At 39.0% G+C, this 15,249-nt stretch overlaps 1 protein-coding gene across 2 annotated transcripts in view; it reads left to right on the top strand.

The window, feature by feature from the left end:
* Positions 1–15,249, top strand: part of Cntnap5 (contactin associated protein family member 5) — a 1,003,093-nt gene that overhangs the window by 551,158 nt on the left and 436,686 nt on the right. For both annotated transcript variants that reach the window (XR_005092927.1, XM_037211054.1), the window contains exon 7: positions 2,687–2,830. Coding sequence is in view for 1 of the 2 variants with exons in the window: in XM_037211054.1 (XP_037066949.1) it covers positions 2,687–2,830 (144 nt within the window). In the remaining variant the exon portion in view is untranslated. The remainder of the gene's footprint in view (positions 1–2,686; positions 2,831–15,249) is intronic.

Here is a 15,249-nt window from a genome sequence, read left to right as displayed (position 1 = left end):
TCAATTTAATTCTTGCAAAATTCACAAATTAAAAAATGTCCCTATTAAAACTGTAAAGTGCTCACAGTGAAAGTTCTTGGATGATGCAGTAAACCAATCATATCTGTGTAAATAAGTTATCAACATTTTCCATGGGCAATTTTTTTTATTGTTTTCAAGATTTATAAAGTATTTTTATGAAATCAATAAGTTCCTTAATTGATATTAGACAGATCTAGACTTGAACAAAGATATTGAAACTTAAATTGACTTGCTACCAAAAGTTTGTATATGTTCATGTTCAGGCAAATGAACTACAGAGTGCTTCTGTGTGTTCACAGTGGATCTCTGAACTTAGGACTCTGTACTGTGATCCAGCTTAGCAGAAGAACAAACGCAATGCTTCTTACATGCTATAATATTCATTTTTGAAAAGACAAAGAATAAAATTACATTTTGTTGTTGTTTAAATTATGTCAATAAAGAAGAAAATAAATAACCAATATACTGAATGAGTGGGAAAATATTTTCTTGATGTAGCAGTCAGGATCACTACTTTGTGTAATTGGAAAATAGAAGGTTGTTGTTGTTTGCATGCTTTGTTTCCAGAAAGTTCCATATTATTATTGTTCAAAATTCTTTAAAATGTTTTTGCTAGGTCTTAGAAAATTTTGATGAGAAAAATCAAGTAAAATAAAAGTACAGAAAATAAATGTGAAGAATAAAGTGTTTTGTGCCTGTCCTATGATTGTACATCTCAAAATCAAAGAAATTACCTAGAAAGCATACACAAATATCTGACTAGAGAAAAATAAGCACTTCAAGTTTAAAAGTAGATGAAAGCATCATAATAACGTTTAGAAAGTAAAGCAGAAGGAAAAGTAATAACCAGCTACAGGCCCCTCATAGTAGGAAACATTTAAAAGTCTATATAACTTTAAAAAATGTACATCTAGGCCCAATATATTATTAGTATATTATATGACGAATGATGGAAGAACATGAGAGAAGATGCTCTGGTCAGGAGAACATGTTCTCCTCTAACATTGTACACTTAAGAGAAAGGAGGAGAGAAGATGGGGAGCTGATAGAGGAGACAGAGGAAAGAGAAAGTGAGAAAAGAGGAGACAGAGGAGGGAGAAGACAGTGGACAGAGAGAAAAGAGATGCAAGGGTGAAGAGATCCCAGGGAATGTGGCTTTTCAAAGCAGTGGAGAGGATATGAGGGCGATCTGGCTGCGGTATCTGTCACCCCATTGATCGCCATGGTTGATTCGGCTGATCTGGCTGGCTAGGCGGGTGTCCCCTTCCTCCCTCACTGCTCCATGTGTGTCCCTCCCGAAGCTGAACTCTGGATAGAAGAGGACGACCTTCCCTGAATAGAGGAGGACCGGTCTTCGGTCAAGGGTATAGGAGTAGCTGCGCTCCCCTGCTAGAACCTCCAAACAAGCTCTCAAAGCAGTGGAGGAAACCTGGTTGCTGTCTATGATGGCGAAGCAAATGAGAGGACAGTCACTATTCTCTTGTCTTGCACAGTAGGCTCTGTATTCCCAATTTTGTTTTTTACTATCTCCATCTTAAATTATTTGTGTTAATTTACTGAAAATATACACAGTAAAGAAAGCTAACATCCTGTAGTTATCCCAGATGTCTACCATTAAAATGTAGTTCTGTGCCTAGACGTCATAGACATGTATATGTAGAGGTGTGGTGATTGCATACACACATGTGTGGATATGCCATGTTGTGAAAAAACAGTAGTTGTTCACTTTTTACCTCGGGACAGGATCTTTCTTGCTATAGCTGCCACGGTGTTTACTCCAGACTAGCTGGTTGGTGAAATTCTGGTTCATTCTTCTGCCCTGCCCTACCAGCTATTCATAGTGGTGCTGGGATCACAGATACCAGCTCTCTGTCTCATCTGGCTTGCTTTTTTTGTTGCTGTTGTTTGTTTTGTTTTTAACAGGGTTTTTAGGAATCAGAGTTGGGTCATTGTGCCTCTATGACTAGTGTTTTTGCCCTCTGAGCATCTCCTAGCTTTTGTATGCACAACTTTCTTATAGCAGAAATCATACTTCACAACCAATAGTAATTCTTGTACTTTACAATTAAAATTGCATTCATTTTCTATTTTACCATAAATATTTAATAATTGTCATGCTAACAGTTCCAGAATGCTGATTATTATTTGCTTCTCAAATCCATAGCACATTTTGTATTATTTCTATCTTTTATCTTTATAGATTATAATTGTGGAACAACCCTATGTATATAAGCTCTTTGGTTACTGTGAATTTTAGAACTAGGAATCCCTGTAGGTGAACAAGGGTCTGTCTGGTTCCTTAACCTTTTTTATGGCCATATCCTCTCTGTTACTGTGCTCCAGATAAACATAAAGATGTTGATTTTTTTTAATTTTCTCCTTTTTTTACCTTTCTAAATTACTGTTTTATTTAATATTAAAAAGTTTTAAGGAAGAAATGAAAATGCATTTGTAAAGTAAGCCTTTAAGAGGCAAGCAATTACTGATATTTTTATATGGGCTAATCAGTATTCTTTAAAAAGAGTAATCAAGTGGCATCTGTAATTACTAAATCTGCTTGGCTTACACATACAATTAAATCTAAAGAATGTACTCACTTCTCTCACATTCCTGCTTTTTCAGAGCTTGTAACTAAGAGTTGATTTTTATTTTTTCCACGATGAAGCTCAGTTTTGGAGGAATTCCAGTGCCAAGCAAACCTGGGACCTTTCTAAAGAAAAATTTCCATGGCTGTATTGAAAACCTCTACTACAATGGAGTGAACATAATCGACTTGGCCAAAAGACGCAAACACCAAATCTACTCTGTGGTAAGTCCACTCTCTCTGTCACCTGGTGCTTTGTGGACTTGGCTAAGTCTTGCTTTGGTGCTCTACCCCTGCACCTCTTCACACTGTGTGTGGTCAGTCCACTCTCTCTGTCACCTGGTGCTTTGTGGACTTGGCTAAGTCTTGCCTTGCTATTCTACCCCTGCACCTCTTCTCACTGTGTTTATCTTATGTATTTAGAATTTTCATCAGCCAAGGCTGGGTATGTAGTTCAGTTGGTAGAGTGTGTGCCTAGCATGCTTAAAACCCTGAGTTCCATCCCTGTGTCCACATAAAAACAGGTGTTTTAGTTAATTTTCTAACTGTGGCCTAACAAGAAACAGTTTAGAGTGGGTAGGATTTTTCTGGTTCATAGCATGAGACAGTAGCTTTTGTCATTGCAGAGAAAACACAGCAGTAGAAGTGGGAGACTGGCTAGTGATGCCTCATCAGCACTTAAGACAGACAGTAAACAGAAACCGTGACTGGGTTTAAAACCTCAGGCGTTCTACCAGTGACCAACCTACAGCAAGGTGCCACCTCCTTAAGGTTCCAAAACCTTTGTAAACAGGCCCACCTTCTAGGTACTAAGTGTTCAAACACGTGAGATATGTGAGATTATAGAGAATATCTCATACCCAAACTACAATTGGCATGGTAGTGCACACCTGTAATCCCAGAATTTGGGAGGTGAAAGCAGGTAGATCAGAATTTTAGGTCAACCTCCATTACATAGCAACTCTGAGGTGAGTTTGCTACATGAGGTCCTGCCTCAAAAAATTAAAAATGAAATAAAACAGTTATTGTCCTATTATCTGACTTTATATTGGAAAAGAGCCAGCTGAGAAAGAGGCACTGCAAATCATTTCATTGGTAAAGTCAATTATAGACATGCAGAGAATACTGGTTTCTTGATTGTGTGGAAGATTTGAAATCTATGTAGGCTAATATGGATTTTATTTAAAAATTTCTAAGAAATGCAATGAAAGCATGAATCCCATTGAATTATGTAGCTAGGACATTGTGTGTGTACTTGTTAGTTATGTTAAGCAGGGCATTTTAAATGATACTGCAATGTTAGTGTCTTAGAGCTTCCTTGTGGATCACTTATAATCACAGTGGATAAAGTCTTCACTAATTTACCAAAGTCTATTTTCCTTATACACCTTGAGTTTTATGAGGGGTCTTTAAAAACTTATCCTTGAATTTTCTTTCCTCGTTTCAATTCAATTGCTCTTACATCTCCCTGTACTCCCCTTTAAGTTTACGGCCTCTTTTTCTTTATTATTAAACAAACACACACACACACACACACACACACACACACACACACACGCACGCACGCACGCACGCACGCACTCACACACACACACACACAAATACAAGCTGCTGAGTCCATTTATTGTTGCTCATATGCATATCTTTTGGGGGCTGATTACTTGAGATTGGATAACCTATCAAGAGGCTCGTCCCTGGAGAAGACTTATGCTCCTCCTCTCAGCAGCCATTAACTTCCTTCAGCTCTTCCTCTACTGAGCTTTCCCCTATCCACACTGGCATGTCAACTGGTGTTGTCACTGTGCAGGCTTTACTTAGGCAGCTGTATTGTGGAGATGATGTGTGCAGCTTCCCTGAAAATAGAGAAAACACTGTCATGCATCAGACATTCTAGGTATATATATTACTTCCCTTCTCTCAATTCCTGGTAATGCCTTGAATATAATGGGGACTCAATAATAATGTGTGCATTTCCAGATATAATTATGAATTTATATATTTTGTCTAGTTCTCTGAATGTTTGGTGTTACATCATGCTGAGTTCTGTTTAGTAATATTTGATCGGGGTGAATGGGCCTGTTTGCCAAGTAAATAATAGCATTTCTTCCTCTAGTGATAACCTTGTTCTGAAGTGTACTTTACCTGACCATAATGTTGGCATGTGAGCTCTTTTCTGAAAGCTGCAGAGTCCTGCTTTTAGACAGGAGTCGTCACTGAGCACATTTGTCACACTGACCCACTTAGAAAGGGGTTTTATAACCTTGAAAATTACATTTTTTCTTCCATTTAAAACAATATAAAATCATTCTAATATAATTTAATATATATAAAATCTGCACTGTTATACATAAGACTAAGATATATGTTTAAAGTATATTATGTCTTTTTTCTTCTTTATTCTCTCAAATCTTTTATGCCATTGCTATTTAGATTCTTTTTTAGCTATGCCTTTTAGCATATATATATACATGAATATATCAAATTCTCCTGTCTTCTTTCATCTGGGAATATTATGATTGATTTCCTTGATACAAAATTGAGAGTTGTCAGCTCTTTTTATTTAGCATGTGGAAATTTTGACTCTCTTCTATCTGTTCTCGGTGACAGATGCATTGTCTCAGTGACAAAAGCAACCAGGTTGCTTTTTCTCTGAGGGTGCTGTGTATTTTCTCTCTGGGTTATATCAAAGTTTGTCTTTGATGTTAGAAGTTAGAAGTTGGAGTGTGATATGAATGGCTTTAGATTCTTTGGCATTTCCTGTTAGGCTTTTTCTCAGTTACTTTTTATATTTAAGCTTTTACCCTATTTGGGCAACTTTCTGTCATTATACGTGGGCAGCTTTCTATCACTATTTGTTGAGGTGTATAGAAACCTTTTATTTACATAATCTGTGGGCAAGGGTGGGAATATGTGTGTTTCTGGAAGAGGCAAAGAGGCAGCTAGAGGGTTGTGGCTTTTCCTCTTTAATGATGATATATGTTAAATTCTGTCACTAATTAAACAGAATAGCTGGAAGTGAAATTAAATAAAGTAAGGAAAGACAATATGGGTTTCTGGATGTCAGCAATCTGATATTATTCCCTTTTCTGGATGAAACCTGAATCAAAATGTTAATAAATGTTTCCAATCATTTTACTAACTACAGCATTTACCAGACTGCCCAAAAGTTTTCAAGTCCATTTAAGTCCTCAAGACTTAATTGGCAGTATAGTTATTATAAGGCACAGAGAACCATTTAGCGCTAATGCATTTGGGAAAAACGGATTTAATCTAACAATACAATTTTACTGTGCAGGTAGAAAAATCTTAGCTTTCACCTTTACAACATTAAGAGAGAAACACACATTATTTTTCTCCCAAATTGCTTTCATCTCCTTATCAAATGAGAATCCATACAGACACACACACACACACACACACACACACACCTGGTATATTTCTTTGGCATTCCTTCAGAAATGTACTGGTTCACACTATTAAATACACAAGCACAGACACTTTAATTCCTGTAGTCAAGCTTAGTTTCTCCCAAAAACACCACAACTACCTCACGTCAACTTTGTTCCAAGTCCCACAATCACTGTGTTACTGTTAAGAATTCTAGAAAAACAAGGCTAGTTACTGTTTCCTGAGTGATTTTCATTTCCAGTGTTCATAGTTTTCTTGCCATTACTGAGCCTTCAAAAGACTTCAGAAGTTCAGAGTTTATCATGAGATTAACAGAATCAAGAAAAAAAAGGCCAAGAGAGTTAGTTGATGCCCCTAAATTACAAATTTTGACTCAAGGCTCAAGGAAATTCAGGCTTCCCTCTGCCTCATGGAGCAGAAGCCTTTCTTGTAAGCTGTATTCAGACAGCATCCCCTTTGCAATTCATCATCCCTTTCTGATGGGACCTGCCTACTCCCTGGAGATTTAACAGCTGTTCCATGGGGATAATTCAATTCAGTCTTTATAGCCAGATTTGACTACAGGACGATCTTCTACATTTCAGAGTGCAGTAAAGCTAACAGTTTAAAGTAGACATAAAAAATACCTAGCTATTCTTCCCAAAATCCACCACCCTGTGCTAATACAGCTCCATATAATAAATAATCAGAAAGTAAATGGGCCATTGAAGTGTGTGTATAGTAGCTGTAATGTGGATTATTATACACATAATACAGGAAGCATATTGCCTTGATAGCTCCCTGAGCATGATTAATTTCAAGCTCTGTGCTCTATAAAAAATGATGCTTTCTTGTGACCTTTTGTGAGTGTGAGATTCCCCCCCACACACACAACTTTTGACACAAGGAGAGTAACATGATTATTTGGTCATTAGCTGGCTCCTATTCTCTTCACATAGGGATTCAAATGATCTTTTTTTATGCCAACATAAGAGCTCAGCTCTGAAGAGATAGTTAAGTCTATAAATTGTTTGATTTGTAAGCACAAGGACCTGAGTTTGATCATCAGAACCCACATGAGGGAAAAAAAGAAACCAAACAAACAAACAACAAAACAAAACAGTTAAAAATGGTGGAATAAGTCTGTAATTTCAGTGCTACAGAGATGGAGACAGGAAGATCCCTAGTCTGGTTGGTGAGTTTCAGGAGAGTGAGAATGCTTTTCAAATTAAAAAGTGGACAGTACCTAAGAAGTGACACTCAAAATTGTGCTCTGGCCTACACATGAATGTACATGCATTGCCATGCAGATCCACACACAACACAAAGGACTCATGTTACTTTACTTGGTCTTCCATTAAGGCAGAGAAAAATGTCAATAGCTAAAAACAAGCCTGCAAGTTTCATACAATTAGCTACGAAGCCCATTGATCAAGTCATATCAGTTGTATGTGGCTGCCTCTAAGTAGCTGAAGTCAAAAGCATTGGATTGACAGAGGCCAACACAAAACATATACCATGACCTCTCAGCCCCATGGCTAATGTTGATGAAGGATTACAATGTTCCTTTCCATTTATTCTAGACAAGGTTTATTGGTCTCCTAACCAGAGTTCCCATAAGTAGCTCTCTTGGCGCTGTGGTAGGGAGTATGAGTACAGAGGTTCCATGAATCTTTCAGCTGTGCAGCTTTGGGAAAGTGACCACATACTGGTGCTCTCTAATGAAAAGTGGGAGAATTATAGTACCTCCTTTTAAGTGCCAATACAATTCATAGTCAACAGGGAATATCTGAGTACCTGGCATCCTAGGATGTTGAGTAAAACATCCTGCAAACTTCTACTCAGCTGAAGTTGGTTTGTAAGCCGAGCCAATACTAACTTGCCATTTTACACAGTGCAAGAATGGGGTGACATATAGTTTCCATGTCTTTGCCTGCATCTGAATTGTAGTTTGCCCCTAAGCTGTGTTAGTAACAAAGTGGTTTTGAGTAGCCATATTATTACAATCTCATCTGTCTCTTTCTCTTGGAGAAATATAATGATCACTCCAAACTTGACATGACTAAATGATTGGCTCCTTTAAAACAAGACTTTTCAGAATAGAAATATAGAAGATATTTTCTAGTGGATTTGGGCAAATTACACATATAAATGAGCAGGCAGTGAGCATTTGTGAAGTTTGTCATTATTTGTCTGCACCTAAGAGACTACAAGGTAAGCTTGCAGGCATTTGTGCATTTGTGCACACACACACACACACACACACACACACACACACACACACACACCAGAAAGACAGTAAACTTTGTTTAGCTTCCTATGACCCAGACATCCATCAAAGTTGCTCAGAGAAAACTACCTTCTGCCTAGTGGAGCCTATAATCTCTTCAGCTTGTCCTTAGGATTGTTTCAGCTCTGAGAGTGTTCTCTGTGATAAATGATATGTTCCCTTAACGATGACTGTCTTTCTCAGCCATTTGACCAGTCTGGCATTCACATCACATCCCTCTCTGCTGTGTGTTTCCCAGACCCTGGGAAAAATGATTTCCAAGTTGTTAGATTCCTCAGCCTCACTTCCTTCCTTTCTTTGAGAAATTGAGATGAAATAGTTCAAGGTCAGATGAAGAATAATGTGGCTGAAAGTTAAATAATAATAAAATTAGTGAACAGTGGAATGTTGTTTTTTTTTTTTATCTTAATTCATTTGGACAGCTGGGATAAAATTCCATAAAGCAGGCAGCCTATAAACAACAGTAATTTATTTCTGACAGTCTTGGAGGCTGGAAGCTTGGATTTCAGAGTGTGGCATGTTGAGTTCTGAGAGAGTTGCCTTCTGGGTTGATGGCATTCTACCTTCAACTAGGCCTTTATAGAGCAGAGTGTCAAATCATGATCTAAGCACCTCCTGCCAGGCCTCCCTTTTAAAGTCATCGCTTTAATGTTTCAAGAGTTCTTAGGGTCAGAGGCTAGCCCCTGGGAATGCTAACAAGGCAAGTTAAGACATCCATTCTCAGTAAGTTAATTAAGTTCAATTAATCAAATAAAACAAGTAATAGTGAAAAGCTGAGAAAGACTTAATCAATGTGGCCACATTAGAATGAGGAACAAGGAAGACCAGTGGTCCCCAAGTCCACTTTTTGGATCCTGACATGGGGTTTAGTTATACATATAGGGCAAGAGGTGTTCATGGCTAAGTGGTCCGTCCCATCATTAACTCATTATCTGAGTTCCAGCCTTCACCACACAGGGGCCTGATAAATTGTCAGTACTCTGTGAGATCCCATCTTAGAGACAGTTCCTCATCTGATGTGGTTTCATGTCAGTCTTTTCCTTCTTCTGGCATGAGAGTCCTAGGGGAATTCTAGTTTCTTAGGATCCACCTTAAGTAATCTGATAAACAAAGGGAGCATCCCAGAGTCTAGAACATGGTCATTATTGCTGGGATATTACATTTTGGAATGTATTTCAGTGTAGAAATTTCAATGAAAGCAAGAATTCATAATTCAGAGGTAATCTTCCCTTCGAATGTCCTTAATTTAATGTTACAACATTCTTCTAAGGTAACCAGCTCATCTGAGGAAACAGTTACCTGAAACTATTGAATCAAAACTTCTTGAGGAAGACTGTAAAATAATTTCTATGAATGTAAGAATAAAATTTTATTTATTATTATTACTGTGGGTATGTGTGTGGTATATGTTGGATGCACATGTGTACCGTGGCATACATGTGGAGGTTCCAGGATGTCTTAGTTGGTGTTCTATTGCTGGAAGAGATACCCTGTCCATGGCAACTCTTATAAAGGAAAACATTTCCTTGGGGCTTGCTTACAGTATCAGAGGTTTAGTCTATTATTATTGCAATGGGAAGCATAGTGGCACACAGGCAGACATGGTGCTGGAGAAATCGCTGAGAATCTTCATCCAGATCCAGAGGCCTCAGGAAGAGAGAGAGACTCTGGGCCTGGCTTGGGATTTTGAAACCTCAAGCCTGCCGGTGGCACACCTTCTCCAACAAAGACCACACCTACTCCAACAGACACACCTCCTAATCCTTCCCAAGTAGTATCACCCATCGTGAGCCTGTAAGGACCATTCTTCTTCTAACTATCACGCAGGACAACTTCAGAAGTCAGTATTCTTCTACCAGTAGAGGCAGGCTGTCTCTTGTTCCTGCTTTCTGTTTACTTCAGCCTAGTTTTCCTGTGACTCTTCTGTCTTGTCTTTGCTATAGGAGTGTCAGGATTACAGACAAAACTAACACACCCCTTGTTTACATGAATCCTAAGACATGAACTCTGGCTTCATGTTTTTGTTGTAAAGACTTTTATCCACTGAGTCTTATATATTTTGTAAGGAAAGTGAAACCTATGGAGACTAAAACACCAAAAAAGCAGAAAGCAAAGCACCATTCTTGTCTTCATGAATTTCATTTTCACACTCAAATATATGCATTACAGAACATAAGACTACACTTTATTGACACTAAAAACTATGATGTGGATGTTGTATGTAAGTGTGTGTGTGTGTGTGTGTGTGTGTGTGTGTGTGTGTGTGTGGTGGTGTATGTCATGGGGGTGAAGGTGTCTGTTCAGTGCATACCAGGAGTCATGTTTCCTTTCAATAAGGTGATATGTCACTGAACTTGGAGCTCACCATCTGCGAGCTCCCAAGATATCTGTCTCTCTTTTCCCAGTGTCAAGTTTACAAGTATATGCTACTATGCCTTGACTTTTTGTTGAGGTTCTAGGAATCTAAGAGCTTCTCCTATACATGGGACAAATAACCATCAGCTAAACCTAGGCCAAAAGTCTTATCTTAAGGCTAACTTTTTACTTCAAATATTTTCAATATCTTCAATATTTCATTAAAATTTTAAAATCTGCTTAAATATCACTTAATATTACTTATTTGATTAAATATTACATTAGTTCATCTGCATTTCATTAAAAGTTAACTGCTTGAAGTTTGAGTTATTTATTTTTTCTACTGCCAAAAAAAAAAAAGAAAAAGTTGAAAGAACTTACCATGATTTGGAATAATTTTCTAAAATTTAAACAGTTGAATGAAAATGAAAACTATTGGGTCAGATTTTTGTTGTTGTTTTGTTTTGATGTTTTGAAGCAAAATCTTGCTATGTAGCCCAAGCTGGCCTGGATTCACCTGCCTCAACTTTTTAAGGCTGGTATCGGAAGAGTATGACTTAATGAAAATTCAAACTTTTTGCTAAATTTTCATAGTTCAAAGTCTGCATTAAGTCCCACAGCATATATGAAAGCCTGCTTATCTTGCCAGATATACATGGCACTGTCTAGTCTTTTGAGGATTTAAATGAATTTAAGGGAGTATAAGGGAGGAATTATGGTGCAACTACTAGAGAGATGGAGGCAGGAGAATCAAGAATTCCAAGAGACTTGGCTACATAGTGAGGAAGAGGCCAACCTGGGCTTCATGATTGCCTGTTGAAAAGAAAGGAAAAAGGGGGAGAAGGGAGAGAGAAAGAAATGGAGAAAGGGATGAAAATGAAATGAAAGGAGTGGAAGAATTTTGACAAATGGAGACTGGAATCAGCTCAGTTTCTGATGTTTTCTAACAATGAGCTAAGCACATTACTCCTTCATTTTACTCCCTACCAGAAGAGCAGGCGTGGCCTTTTCCTTTGGGACATGTATTTCAGAAAGCTAACTAACAGAGAAGGAGTAACAGATTGGGATGCCACTACAAGACAGATAATAAACAGGGAGATGGACCTGGGGCCAGATTGGTGCCTCTGTGCCTGACACATCTGTGTGAGGCAGGTCTAGAGCAATCATTCCCATCCATGCTTTATATGAAAGGATAGTTTATAGTCAGGGCCAGTGAATGCCAATGATGAGCAGTTGGAGACTCTGTCATTCACAGTCTGCTTTGTTCTCTTTTGGAATGCATGATATAGTCAGCTTTCATCCATTTTTATTATACATCAGTTTTTCCTGAGGTCCACAATGACTTTCAAATCCCAAGAGGGATAAATAAACGTTCACCAATACATGCAAACAAGGCTGGACAGATCCATGAACGACAATGCTCAGCTGGGTATTAGAAATCTGTAAGACATTTCAGAAATGGCCGTTGTCATTGACCAATCACTTAAGAAATCTCTCTTGGGCAGTTTTTGAGATGGAAGAGCATGAGCAGAATCTTTACCTCTGATAGGACTGCGTAAGGTGTAAACAAAGAATAGGGTGTCTAGCCTACCTCATTCCTCTCACACACCTCACATACCAGACACATAAGTGCCAGGCTCATCTTCCTGACTGAATGCAAAGACTGAGAATCCTGTCCAAGGATGAAGTGCTTCCCAAGAAACACTTTCCACTCTTTCCCATAGCTCTAGTACTCCTCTTATGTAAATTGAAGTTTCTGGCCTGGGCTTTGAAGAGCAAGTGTCTCCCAGATAGTTCTTGGCAGAGAGAAAAGTCTTCTAAGCAGGGGAGTGGTATGTACAAAAGCCCAATGAGGGGGGGGGAGAAGCAAAAAGATGTGAAGGGCTGGTGGGATGGCTTTGTGAGTAGAGAGACTTCTTGTAAAAGGTGACATCCTGACTTGTGTCCCTGGGATCCACACAGTGGAATGAGAGAACTAACAACTGTGTGTTTTATCTTGACCTCTGTATATATATATCTGCTCCTCATGACAAGTTAAGAAATGTTGGATGATGCTTAGCAGTCTAGGAAGTCATTGTGAAAACAAACCCAGTGTGTCCTTTAGGACATAGGCTAGTGTGTAGTGAGTGAAGAATCATGAGTAGTGCAGCTCCTGCTTTCCAGGCTCAGACTTAGACCTTCTCAAGAGCAGGTGGTAACCAGGCAACCACACAGCACCGGTGGCGAAGTACTTTGCTACTCAACCTAGGTCCTGCTTCCTGGCAAACGTGAGTCCAGTTGACAGAAAGTAGCTGGGACTAGGAGATAGTTCAGTTTGTAAAGCACTGGCTTTGCAAGCCTGAGGACCTGAGTTTGCTCCCCAAGGACAAATGAAAGCAGGCTGTTGTGGCACGCGCCTGTAAGCTCAGCACACTGAAAATGAGACAGGAGAATCAACCAGAAGCTTGTGGGCCAACTAACCAGGAGTAGAAAGCCCAAAAGAAACAATACAAGAGATCCTACCTGTCCAACAAGGTAAGAGAGAATTAACTCTCAACATTTTCATCTGACCTCCATATGTGTTCTGTAGCATGTGAGCCTGTATACACACACACACACACACACACACACACACACACACACACACACCCAGATCAGGCATACACACATACACTATATATTCGTAATAGTAATATTAACAGAAGCTGGACACAGTAGTACACTCTGGTAGCTCCATCACTGAAGGGGGAGAGGTACTGATCTCAGTGGCTTGCTGGCTACTAGTCTAGTCTAACTGGAGAAAAAACCTGTCTCACACAACCAGGTAATAACAGCTGAAGAATGTTATCCTAGGTTGACGTCTGATCTCTACATGCATATGTGTATACACATGTACGTGTGTGCTCACAACTAGGCATGTTCTCACACACACACAAACACACAGATACACACAAGCACGCACATGCATGCATATACATGCACAAAGGAAAGTGAGTTGTAAACTGCATGTGCAGAGCCCCTGGGCTTCCCACAGAGTAACACTGATGGAGTGAAGGAACTTTTCTTACTCCCTACAGTGGTCCCTGGAAGTCAAAAGTAACAAATAATATCTAGTATAACAAGTAATATTCAGTCAGCTGATCAAAGAAGAAAATTTAGAGTATTGAACTATATTATGAAAAGTTCAGCAAAGAAGGGTGACTTGGGCACTGAAACTCATAAATAAACTCCTAATCACTCTTTTATTTGAAAAATCTGTATTTAAAATCATGGGATCTTACTACCTACTACTGAATTATTGGCAGCTCACAGATTCCAGAAGACAAAGAAGTACAATATCCAGCTGTGTACCTTCTGGTGAGCCTGCTAGACTGATAGATAATTCCAAACACATGGTCTCAGTTAGGCTCTGGAAGACAAAAACTAAGACAAAAAAGTCATGAATATAGAAAATATATTTGCAGGAAAACATCAGGGCTGGCAGGGGTGTGAGGGAAGTAAGGGGAGAGGAGTAGTAGCCAGAACACAATATATATGTATATAAAAATCACACAAAAATTTTAAATTTGAATTAAAAAAAAACCCCTAGAATCCCTAGATGTCTAACAGAAAGAAGTATAAGACAAAGGGAGGCATGTGTATATTCATGATTTCACATGGTGCTGGACACACTCAGAAAACATAGCATGCCTCACTAATGTGTGAGAAACCAACTCCCAAATCCAGGTCCGATATGATTAGGGAAACATGAAATTATCTGACTTTGTCATTGCAGAGAGGCTATTAATCAATGAAGGAACCACAATTGCTTTCATTTATGAGCCCCGTAATTTAGTACATTAAGAGCACTTCTTGGTTAAAATGTCGGTGTCCTCTGTAGGTGTTCTCCTTTGGAAAAACCTAAATGGCTGACTTCTCCACATGATTTCTGAGGTTGCAATTCTCACAAAAATCTCCTCACATTTCAACTAATGATTTTTCTAAGTAGCTTACCTTCCTCCTCCCAAAGCATTTGATTCCTGGACAGTTCTGGACATTGTTTCTCTAAGACTGTGGCTACTGGTTACAAGTCAGCCCTGGGGATTGCATTTCCCCTCTTGCTGGTGCTCAGTTCTCTTCTACCCCCCCCCCCCCGTGCTGTAACAAGTTCTAAAATTCACCTTCCTTCAACTAAGAGAGTAAGCCTGTTGAAATGTTTTCATTTTTTTTGTCTACTCTATAATAATAGAACCTAGCAGCCAAATAAATGCCATCAAAACAATAATAATTTCAACTTTAAAAGTAACCAGTTGGGGCTGGGGAGGTGGCTCAGAGGGAAAGCGCTTGCTGTGCAAGCGTGAGAACCACACTCAGTGCCTAGAACTCATGTGAAGCTGGATGGGGTAGCACACAAGTGTGGTTCCAGTGTTCCGGAAGCGCGATGGTAGCAGAAACGGGAATCCTGAGAGCTTGTGGGCCAGCTATCATGATGTACACATCAGTGAACAACAAAGAGAACTGAATACAGATAAGGTAGAAGCTGTGCTCTGACCTCTACAGGCACCATGATGCACACACACACCCATAAATAGACACATACAGATCAAAAACACGGCTGAATGAACTAATGCTTGTCTCTATAAGCTGCATTTGA

The sequence above is a fragment of the Peromyscus leucopus genome, chromosome 15 (genome assembly GCF_004664715.2).
Source record: "Peromyscus leucopus breed LL Stock chromosome 15, UCI_PerLeu_2.1, whole genome shotgun sequence".
Taxonomy (NCBI): domain Eukaryota; kingdom Metazoa; phylum Chordata; class Mammalia; order Rodentia; family Cricetidae; genus Peromyscus; species Peromyscus leucopus.
The sequence above is the reverse complement of the archived record's forward strand: the minus strand, read 5'-3'. Positions and strand labels throughout refer to the sequence as shown.